General features: G+C 41.2%; 1 protein-coding gene across 6 annotated transcripts in view; it reads right to left on the reverse strand.

Moving 5' to 3' along the window:
* The window catches only part of Rap1gap2 (RAP1 GTPase activating protein 2), a 270,799-nt gene that overhangs the window by 82,343 nt on the left and 176,312 nt on the right, over positions 1–12,144 (reverse strand). For all 6 annotated transcript variants that reach the window (XM_023719944.1, XM_023719943.1, XM_004635324.2 and 3 more), the window contains one exon: positions 3,857–3,892. In XM_023719944.1, the coding sequence (XP_023575712.1) occupies positions 3,857–3,892 (36 nt within the window). The remainder of the gene's footprint in view (positions 1–3,856; positions 3,893–12,144) is intronic.

Consider the following 12,144-nt stretch of genomic DNA (forward strand, 5'->3'; position numbering starts at 1 on the left):
AAAAGAATTGAGACGTACTATGTACCTGTACCACCTCCCCACAATGAATATATGTACTGTGAGCCTGTACTGAAAAATTAAAATTTTAAATATTTTTCATCAAAAAGTATGGACCAAAGCCAAATCATACCAGTCCAAATTCCAGCACCTCCACTTAAGTCTGTGACCCTGGACAAGTCACAGAAACCTCTCTGTGAGTCCATGTTCTTCTCTTCACCATTGTAACGAAGGCTGAAGGCTAATAATGGGTTATAAGCCCCCAGAACAGACGGTAGATGCTATGGTTCATCATCACGGCTCAGCGGTGTTGCCATCCTAGAGATCAGTATCTTCCCTAGGGTCACAGGGCCAGCAGCTGGGAGGGAAGATGAGAAGCTGTGTCTGCTGGTGTCCAAGGTGGCACTCTGGCCCTTGAGCATCCAGCCCCACTTGCTCTGTGATGGGAGTCCTGTGGATAACAGGCAGGAGGTCTGGGCCTCCTCCTCAGTGAGCTCTAGGCTTCCTATTTGCAACCCATGTAGTCTCTGTTGCTGCATTTATAAAATGAGGATTAGACCAGCAGCCCCATCTCACAGATGCAGTTGCCTTGTTTGTTTTTGGTCCTTTTTGATTTTACTGTATTTTTTTGGTTGAATTGTTTTTTAGAGGAGGTTTATTTTTTGTTTTTGGTGCCAAGGACCGAACCCAGGGCTTCCAGCTTGCTAAGCAAGCATGCTACTGCTGAGCCAAATCCCCAGCCCCATCTCACAGATGCAAGAAGTACTTCAAGGATCAAGTGCAAGGACTGGGGCTGGATTAATGGGGTTCAGCTGCACACACCTGGAAAATTCTCATTCAGGAGCAGCAGTGCTTTGTCCAGCAGTCCTTATGACTGGGTTCTGACTTCACTGGATTGTGTGGGAGGGGAACACCTAGTGCCCCAAGACTAAGTAAATCAGGTGAGGGTACAGGCTGCTGGGACAATCTAGGAGAAAGAGTTCCCCTCCAGAGATGGGAATCCAGAGACAGCCTTGGCCTGCTCAGAACATAAAGGACCGGAACCCTCCAAAGTGAGCTCTTTCTATGGCCTCCTTTGAAGTTCACAGTACCTTTTCACCAACCAGGAAACTGGGGCCCCAGCAGAGGTTGTATACCTAAGGTCACCCAGCTAGTGAGTGACAGGGCTTGGATTTGAAGCTGGCTCACCTTCCTACCAGGTGAGTGGCCACACCCAGAGTCCCTAGACACCAGGGCTCCGGCTAACTGGACAGATTTAGATGCAGCTTCCCTAGACTCCCCAGGGTTGAGTCACCCTGCAGCATTGCTCAGGAGGGTGTGGGAGGGCCCTTCCCACCAGACAGGTACTCTTTACACACAGCCCGAAAACCACCTGGATGGCCTGCAGACCCTGTCCCGGCTGGCAAACAGGGCAGGTGGGGGTGGGAGAGTAATGTCAAGAGTATGTTTTGTTTGTCCTGCATTAGTCACCCCTGTCTGGGAACAGTCCCTGGAATAGGAGAGCAAATCATGTGGGCCCCTGGCCACTCCACTCCCTCCCTGACAACACAGCAACTGCCCCAGGCTCAGGTGCCCTCTCTCACCTGCATCTCCTTTCTAATACACACTATTGGAAATACATACTGAAACCTGACCTGAAGAACCCAAAGCATGGCCACTCAGCCCCCTTTCCTTCACAGGGGTTGTGGCCTTCTTCAAATTCTTAGACCCTCAGGTGGTAATTGGGGGGTCCTGGATCCTCACTTCAGCTCTTGGCAGTCAGCAGAGTGACCTGAGCACTTAATGGCTCCGAGACTCAGTTTACACAACAGCCAGATGAGGCAACATGGAGCCCATAGCCAGGAAAGACTTGGCCATACCCATGGTGCAAATTTCATGCCCAGAGAATTGCTAGAAAGTACGAGCTCTCGGAGGATGCACCCAGTGGGCACACAGTAGTCTTGCATGCTGGTACTTTAGCTTCCAGTCCTGAGAGGAAAGGACATACTACCATGAGTACTAGGGATCCTAGTGACCCACAGGGCAAATAAAAAGACGTGCCCTGGAGAGGCTAACAGCTGAGAAGACAAGCCCAGCAGCCTCTGAAAACAGGCCAGTGTGAGGCCAGTTAAGTAGGGTTGTATCAGGTTCTCACACAGGAAAACCCTCTGCAGGGAAGCAGGAGATTCCAGCTGGGGGTGAGGACGGGTGCATCATGGGAACAACCAGAAGAAAGCAGGGTGAGCTGCCAATTCCCCACCAGTCTTCCAGGGTGGTGGGATCCCATTGGTTCCAGGTTTGCCCCTAGAAGTTGAGTGCTTAATTATACCCTGTCTTCCCCCACTCCACACAGTGTCTATGTCAGCCCCTTTCCACAACTTGGTTGTAAGTTCCCTAAATACACATAAAATGAGCTTGCAGCCCACACACTGCTGGGCACATAGGAGAATCTTAATCTACTTGTGGTGATGGCACAACCGTTAATATGTTCCCCTCCAACAGTTTCCTTCCTCTTCCTCACCCTAGAAGACCTGGCAAGTTCACCTACATCTCGAGGTTAAACCGGGTACGGTTCCTGCCCCTCCTCCAGGAGCCCGCAGACCCTATTACAGAATCATTCCCCACCACTAAGGGGAAGAAGTATCATAACACAACAGCTGGAGCCTCTGGCTCTGCAACCACTTACTAGCACGCATCCTTGAGTGCTTTATTTAATAGCTCCAGGCTTCAGTTTTCTCGCTTGTGGTATGAGGATGCTAACAGTACTACAGTTACATCTGAGCACGTGGTCAGGATGAAGGAGCGCCTGTCAAAGTCTGAATCCAAGAAGCGCCTGTATTGTGTCATGATTGCTTCTTCACTCTCCTCTCCTCACCCCCATCTATTAAAGCTGGAACTGTACTCACATTCAAGGCAACAGTTCTCATTGGTGAACCCTGACCTCAGGGGCACTGGTCCCAGGATGCCCAAGGATACAAAACTCCACGTGTCCTTGGGCCCCTTTTATAAAATGGTATAGTGTTACACAGAACCTACACATGTCCTCCTATATACTGTAGTTTAAATCATCTCTAGATTACTAACAATACCTAATATAATGTAAATGCTATGTAAATAGTTCTTATACTGTATTGATCAAGGAAGAATGACAGGAAAAAAGTCTGTACATGATCAATACAGACATTGTTTTTCCCCTGAATTTTCATCCAAGACTAGTTTAATATGAAGATGCAAAACCTGAAGACACAGATTGTGATTATGAAGGACCTGCACACCCCCACCCAACACAGTGCCTACTGAGTATTTATATATGTTTTCTCACTTCATGCCAACCACCATGGCAGTGGGTACTCCCATTTTTAGTTATTTATACAGGTAAGGAACTTGTGCTGGGACATGTCTGGTGCAGGATTTGAACTTGGGTCTACTTCCCATGTGGAATTTTGCCTCCCTGACACAAGATGACTATCCTCAGATGGGGCCGTTTTTTTTTTTGTTTGTTTGTTTGTTTGTTTTGTTTTGTTTTGTTTTGTTTTGTTTTGTTTTTTTGTGGAACCGGGGATTGAACTCAGGCTCTTGAGCTTGCCAGGCAAGTGCTTATTCTACTGAGTTTTTTCCCCAGCCTCAATCCATTCCAGGAACAATGGCCCCTTTCAAGCCCTCCCGGTATAGGTGACATTTCTGGCATCCTGTGCCAGTCCCTGTCCACCCCTCCTCTGCCCCCAATCACTCCTAGGCAAAAGCTTCCAAAGTGTTCTATGTCACGCAACAGCTAGATGGCTTCAGGGTGTCCAGGATGAAGGGCCCCTCCCTCCAAGACAACCCCTGGTGTTGAATCCCCATGTCAGACTGGGCTGCTTCCCACTCTGGGGGTGCTCACCTGCATTTTCTCCAGCATCTCGAAGAACTCCGCAGACTGAAAGACACAAAGAGGGAAAGGGAAAGAAACGACGTCAGCCAGGAAGTGAGCTGAGAAAGCCTGCTGCTCACCGTCTGGAAGCAGAGCCAGGGCCTTCCCCAGGGATGAAATTCATTTGGGTCAAGAGACGAGATAATTTGATTTTGCCTTTACAGAGCTGGAGGGCCAGTACACCCCACACAATAGAAGAGAAAATAACACAGGCCTGGGCTGGCAGGCAGCCCAGGGGAGGGCAGCCACTCAGTCCCTTTCGCAGGTGGGGGTTCAGGGACCTAAGGAAAAGCCTAGCTTCCCCGATACCCTTGCAGAGATTCAGCCTTCAGCAGGACTCAGGTCGAAGATGTTTTTAACCCAGCGGTAGGGACAAGATGTCCAACACTCATGGCTTCCTGACATCTGTGGCAGCACAGGCTTTCTGTATCCTCCGATAAAACGTCACTTAGTGTGGGGCAGAGCAAGCCAAAACACTGAGCCACTCTAGCCAGGGCAGCCAAGGGGGCTTGAGCTCCAGCCCCTCTTTCAGGCACCTGAATGGATTATTTTTAAAATCCCAAACTGTATCTATCCAAACCTTAATCTATTTTGGTGCCTCCCTTATAAGCTCTAGATAAAGGGCAGGAAAGAAAATGGAGTAGACAGCTGAGGAGCAGGCTGCATTGCCCTAACAAAGGATAGACAGGGGTCCCTTGGAAGACTCCCCCTCCCCCTCCATGAATACAGCCCCACGTTTTTATGTTAACATCGCTGTGTGCATCTGGGCACTGGCTGCCATGTGTCAATGAGTGCCCACAACAGAAACAGGCAGTCCCCAGATGAAAGACAGCTGTGATGAGGAGGAACACATTTGCCCTGGTCACTTCTCCGGGCAGAGGCAGAGCCTCCCAACACTCCCTTCCTCTGCCCACACCAATGAACCAGAACCACCTGGGGGTCCCCAGAATTCTTCAGAAGGGAAGCATGATAGAAAGGATTCTTCAGGGGTGACCTGAGGAGACCATTCCTGCTACAGGTTCCATACAACTGCTCTCAAGCCAAAGCAAGCCTACAAGCATCAGAATGTCTGTGACCTACCCACAGTTCAGGATGCAGGGCTTGGAAACCCCACACATGAATGTGCAGAAGTAGGCTCAAGCCACTCAACACTCTTGACCAGGAACAGGCTTAGGGCACGTTCATCCTTGACTAGAAGAAGCCACCAAACCCTCAGATCCCAAACCTACCCTTCCCCCTCACTCGCTCTAGGTACAAAAGCATCAGCCACACTGTGTATTCTTACCAACTCCGGGATCCAGCCATAATGAGCTTGTACAAATTAGTAAAGATAGAGAACAAGGACATGAAAGAATCAACATTATAAATACACAGACCTCTGACCCCACAATTACCCTTTAAGCAATCTGTTCTCTAACACATTTACATATATACACAATACAATTAAAATCTTCATTGCTGCATTACAGTACTCACCATAGTAAAAAATGTCAACAGAGGCTGGTGAGATGGCTCAGTGGTCTAAAGCACCTACTTAGAACAAGCTAAGCCAAGCAAAGCACAGGGACTGCGGTTCAATCCCCCAGCACCACATGCCAGCCAGCCCCGCCCCCTGGTGGGCTGAGCTGGCCACACACATACAATAAATAAATAAATAAATAAATAAATTTTTTTTTAAATGTCAACAAATGTAGATCGATAGCAAATTGGCTAGAGTAAGCTATGGTCATAGAATAAAATACAAGTACAAGCCCCTCATTTCTCTAAGCACCTGCCCGCCACTCTTGAGTGTGTCCTATATAATCCTTCTCTAAATACCCCTTCTTGTGTCTCTTAAAAAAAAACAAGTATTCCGCACCAGCCCCGCCCCCAGGGCACGCTAAGCTGACCAGATCCTGGCATGGTGGCACACGCCTGCAACCCCAGTGCTGGGAAGGCTGAAAACAGTAGGATCTCCATGAGTCTGAGCTGTAGAGTGAGACCCTATACCAAATACATAAATGGAAAAAAAATACAAGTACTATAAACAACTATATGTCAATAAATTAGATGAAATGGACAAATTCCTAGAAAAATCATGTTATCAAAGCTGACTCAAAAAGAAGTAAAACATATTTAAAAAATCATATAAAAATAAAGAGATTTAATTGGCTAGCAAAAAACTACCACAAAGAAAAGTTTGGATTCAGGTTTTTTCACTTGTAAATTCTCCTGGATATTTAAAGGCTAATTACTACTAATTCCTTATACTCACTTATCAAGGTAGTGAAAAGTCAACACGAAGACTAGGAAGAAATGTCTGCAAATTTGAAAGGGACTTATATCTTTAATATATCTAGAACTCCAATAACTCAATTTTTAAAAGAAAACTTAATATTAAAGTAGGCAAAGAATATGAATTAACATTTCCCCCCGAAGATACACAAATGACACTAAACACAGGAAAAGGCACTCATATCACTAACCATCAGAAAATACAAAACAAAACAACACTGAGATTCCACACATACTGACAAGATAACTGTAATGAAAAACCAAAAAGTAAGTATGACAAGGATGGGGCGAAATTGGAATTTTCATGCACTGCTAGTGGGAATACAAAGCAACTCAGCCTCAGTAAAAAATGATATTGTAGTTTCTCAAAAAGTTAAACATAGGAGGGCCGGCCAAATAGCTCAGCGGATTAAAGTGCCTGCAAAAAGGTGCAGGGGCCAGGAGTTCGATCCCCGGGCCTGTCGTGCCCTGAGATGGCAATTGAGACTGGGTGTGGTGGCGTGTGCCTGTAATCCCATCTCTTGGGAGGCTGTAAATAGGCAGATCACTATGCATCCAATCTAGTAGTGAGAACTTGAACACCCTGTGAACCATTCCCTAAAATAAAAAAAAAAAAAAAAAAAAAAAAGTTATTCATTGAGTTAACACATGATACAAAAATTTCACTCGTCTGTATCCAAAAGAACTAAACACACACTCAAATACTTGCACATGAATGTTCACAGCAGCATTGTTTATATTTGTCAAAGGATAATAACCAGGGCCGGGGAGATGGCTCAGTAGGATAAGCGCTTGACTGGCAAACGCAAGGATCTAAGTTCAATCCCCGGTTCTGCCAAAAAACAAAAAACAAAAAACAAACAAAAAAAAAAGGACGATAACCCATCAACTATTGAGTGGAAAAAACAAAATGCGGCATATCTATACAATGGAGTAATAATCAGCCATAAAAAGAAATAAAGAACTGACACATGTTACAATGTAGATGCACTTCGACAACATTATGCTAAGTCAAAGAAAGCAGACATAAAAGACTAAGCAAAAAATGAACAAGGAAATACCAGAAATGAACCAAACCTATGAACGAGTAGATTTAATAGATATATAGAAAGTATTCTAGCCAACAACAGAATATACATTCTTTTTCAGCAACATATGGTACTTTCTCTGAAATAAGCAATATACTAGCTAATAAAGCCTGCCTGGGTAAATGCAAAAGAACTGATATTTTACTAGGCTTATTATCAAATCACAATGTAATGAAACTAGAAATCAGTAGCAAAAGAACCACAGAAACATGCAGACCTATGCAAACGCTTGCATAATCAATGTGTCATAGATGAAATTAAGGAAGAAATTAAACAGTTTCTACCAGAACCTACACAACACAATGAAAGCAGTCCTAGGAGGGAAGTATATAAGCTGTGAATAGCTATAACAGAAAAACAGAACAAGCCCAAATAAATAACTTAATGATGCATCGCAAGGGCCTAGAAAAACAAGAAAAATGCAAATCCAGAGCTTGTACAAGGAAGGAAACTATAAAGAACACAAAAGAAATGAAACAAAGATTTCTAAAACAATAAAAGACTCAATAAATCAAAGATCTTATTTGAAAGAATAAACAAATTATGGAAACCACTAGCCAATCTTACCCAAAAAAGGAAAGACACAAATCAAAGCAATTTTAAATGAAAAGGGAGAAAGCACAACAGACAGTCAAAATCCAGAAAATTATTATAAACTATTTCACAAACCTATATGCAAAAATCTGGAAAACTCAAAAACATGAAGATGTTCCTAGATATATATGAATTACCAGACTGAACCAAGAAGACTTAAAAATCTTGAATAATTCAGTAACACAGTCACTGAAATTGAAGCAGTAATTTAAAAAAAAAAAATTGCCAACTAAGAAAAGCTCAGGACCTGATGGATTCACTGCTGAATTATATAAGAATTCCAGGGGAGAGTTAACACCAATGTTACTCAAACTCTTGAATGAAATTGAGAAGAAAAGAGTATTTCCAAAATCATTCTTGGAAGTTAGCATTACCCTGATCCCCCAACCAGACAAGGGACCAACAAAGACAGCTACAGGCTAATTTCACTAATAAACATAGATGCAAAAATCCTCAACAATACTATCAAAAAGAATGCAACAAATGCATCAAAAAGATGATGCATCATGATAAACCACGCTTCAGGGCCAGAGATTTAGCTCAGTGGCACAGTGCCTGCTTGGCAAATGTGAGGTCCTGAGTTCAATTCCCAGTACCAAAAAAAAAAAAAAAAAAAAAAAAAAAAAAAACACCCAAGCTTCATTCCAGAGCACAAGGATAATTCAAAAATATACAAATTAATAAATGTAATTCATCACATAAACAGAAGGACAAAATGTCACATGATCACCTTAATAGATATAGGAAAGGTCTTTGACACAATCCAGTATCCATTCATGATAAAATAAAATAAAAAATAAGAACATAGGTATAGAAGGACCTTATCTCAAATCTAATAAAAGCCATTTATGACTACCAACAATCAACCTCAAATCAAATGGGGAAAACCTGAAAGCTTTCCCTCTAAAACAAAGAACAAGGCAAAGATGTTCACTATCACCACTCCCATTCAATATAGTCCTCAAAATATTAGCTACAGCAGTTAGGCAGGAAAAAGAAAAGGATAAAAAAAATCATTATTTGCAGATGACATGATCCTCTACTTACAAGACCCAAAAAAACTCCATCTAGACTCCTAGAGTTAATAAACAAATTTAGCAATGTACCAGGATACAAAATCAACAGAAAAAAAAGCAGGAAAACAAAACCATTCAAAATAGCATTAAGAAAAATGAAATACTTAGGAATTAACCTAAGGAAGAAAAAAGACCTCTACAATGAACAATAAATAAGGGGCCGGGAAGATAGCTTAGTAGAATAAGCACTAGCCTGGCAAGCACAAGGGCCTGAGTTCAATCCCCAGTACAGGAGAAAAAAAAAAAAACAGAAACAATCTTATGGATAATAAAATAGATAAAACTCTTGAAAATACAAATATAGGCAAGGATTTTCTAAACAGAACCCTAAAGATACAAGAAATAATACCAAGAATCAGTAAATGGGATCATATCAAATTAAAATCTTGGGGCTGGGGAGATGGCTCAGTGGAATAAGTGCTTCCCTAGTAAGCGCAAGGGTCTGAGTTCAATCCCTGGTTCCACAAAAAAAAAATTAAATTAAATTAAATTAAATTAAATTAAATTAAAAAGCTGCACAGCAAAGGAAAAAACCAACAGAGTGAAAAAACATTCCATAGAATGAGTTTTAAAAAATGCCACTTATTCTTTAGGTATATGACTAACATCTGTAACATATCAGGAACTCAAAAAATTAGACCCCCAAATTAAAAGATCCAATCAAAAGATGGGCAATCAAAATGAATAACTGGCAGAAGATCAAGTACAAATGGCCAATAAATACATGAAAAAATGTTCCACACCACTGACCATTAGAAAACTTCTAATTAAATTACACTGAAAAAGTAGCTGTACATCTATCCTATTTTGTATATACAGATACACAATAGTCCTTCATTTATAGTCCCTTTTTTTGATTAGTTTTGTCAGAGCTGGGTATTCCACTGCCATTTAAATATTGTAGGTGCATGAGTTCAGCTACTTTCTCTTAATTCAATGAGAAGAAAGATTTGTACTAACAGTGTTTGGACATGATATCATGTCTGCATCTTGTACTATGAATAACTACTACAAAGACAACAATATGCAATGTGTTAATTATTGTAACTGTCCTACTAGCCTGTTTTGAAACTGTCTCATCACTATTTGTTTCTCAATAAAATTAATTTAAAAAGAAAAAAAAGAAATTACACTGATACACTCCTATCCTAGAAATAATAGCTATCATCAAAAAAAATCAAATAATAATGCTAACAGAACTTGTTTTATTGTGGAACTTCCACACTGATTTTCACAGTGATTGAACTAGTTTACATCTCACCAGCAATGGGAAAGAATTTCTTTTTCCCCCTACGAGAAAAAAGCTAAAAATAGACATCCCGTTTGACTCAGTCATCCCCCTCCTGGGAATCTTCCCAGAAGAGTTCACTTCATCATTTTACAATGATACATGCATACCCATGTTTGTGGCAGCACAGTTTATAATAGCTAGATCTTAGGAACAGCATGGATGTTCATCGACAGATGAATGGGTAAAAATATTGTGGCGTTGTCTTAACCATCCAGCAGAAAAGTATAAAAACGAAGTATAAGAATTAAAGCCATGCTGTTATGTTGAGCTGTAGGGGACTCAGGTCAACAACTTCGGACGGAAGACCCAATACTATTATGGAATACTGAACTACTTTGGAATATTCTGCTGAGTTCACACACCTATAATATTTAAATGATGGAACTTAACAAAAAAAGGGGATACAGATGAATGTCCATTTTGTATCTGTGTATTCAAGGTGGTTAGGATAGATATATAGTTACATTCTCTTAATGAATAGAGGGATGTGCTCTAATGGTGTTTGTAAATAGGATATCAAGTCCGCATCTTGTACAGCAATTAACCACTAGGAAGAAGGTATGCAATGTGTTAATTATTGAAACTGTCCTACCAATTTGGTTTGAAACTGTCTCACTGCTATTTGTTTATCAATAAAATTATGGGAAAAGAAAGAAAATGTGGGGTTTACACCCAATGGATTGTACTATCCTGCCATAAATAATAAATGAGACATTCATAGGCAAACGGATCCAACTGGAGAACATAATGTTAAGTGAAATAAGGCAGACATGAGCTTAAGTATCACGTGGTTTCCCTTATACTAGAAATTAAATGTGTGTGTGTGTGTGCATGCATGTGCGCGAGTGTGCATGTGCACACACAAAACAGAAGATAGATAAAAAGGAGTTAAGTTCAAGTAATTCCCCCAAATTAACCATTCCAAAAGATAAATTTCAAAAATATTTTAAGATATATGCTGATTTGCTTTATTTATAATATTCTCTTTGTTCACTGAAAACAAAGTTTTGTCTTTTTCTTTCATCTTTGTAAGAAAGTCTTTTTTTCATTGTTTTTTTGCTTTTGTTTTCTTTTGAGACAGGGTTTCAGTATTCAGTTCAGAGTGATCTTGAACTCACTTTGTAGCTCTCTAACTCACAACAATCCTCCTGCCTCAGCCTACTGAGTGCTGGGATTACAGGTGGGCACCACCCTTCCCAATGAGAGAGTCCTTTTTCATCTGTGACTTGTACTGTGAGTGACATTTTGGCCATTCTTTTAAGATCATGATACACGATATATGAACTATAGTTATTCCCTAATTATTTTTTATGAAGTTTTCTTTTTTATTTTTCAGAGAATAAAAAGACGGCTTTAATATTAGCTTTATTCATACCTTGTATTACATTAAAATAAACACATAAGATGTCCAGATCTGGCAAATGCAAAGAGACAGAAAGTAAGGTAGTGGCTGCTTAGAGCTAAGGGAATTAAGAAATTGGAGGGATCATAACTAAAAGATATTGGTTTCTTACTGAGGTTATGAAAATGTTCTGAAATTGACTGTGGCAGTGTATGTGCAGCTCTGCGGATACACCAAAACCATTAAACTGCACACTTTAAATAGGTACCTTTTTTGTATGTGAATTATTTCAATAGTGCTATTCAAAAAAAAAAGAAACAATGCAACCATTCAGAATGAAAACAAGAGATCTATATTGCCTAGACAAGTTCCATTCAAAGATACATTAAGTTAGGAGGAGAGGAGAAAATCACAGTGTACCACCTTGAATATGATCGTGCTCTCATGAAAACAACCTTAAAAATGAAACCTAAGTACATACACATATGAATGCATAGAAAATGCTCTGGAAGTGCCTCCCCCACCCCGCCCGCCGAGTAGGATTTTCTGCCGAGTTCCGGGAGCCCCCAGACCCAGTCCTAGCCCTGGTCCGG

Source organism: Octodon degus, unplaced genomic scaffold, assembly GCF_000260255.1.
Source record: "Octodon degus isolate 3935 unplaced genomic scaffold, OctDeg1.0 scaffold00072, whole genome shotgun sequence".
Lineage (NCBI taxonomy): Eukaryota > Metazoa > Chordata > Mammalia > Rodentia > Octodontidae > Octodon > Octodon degus.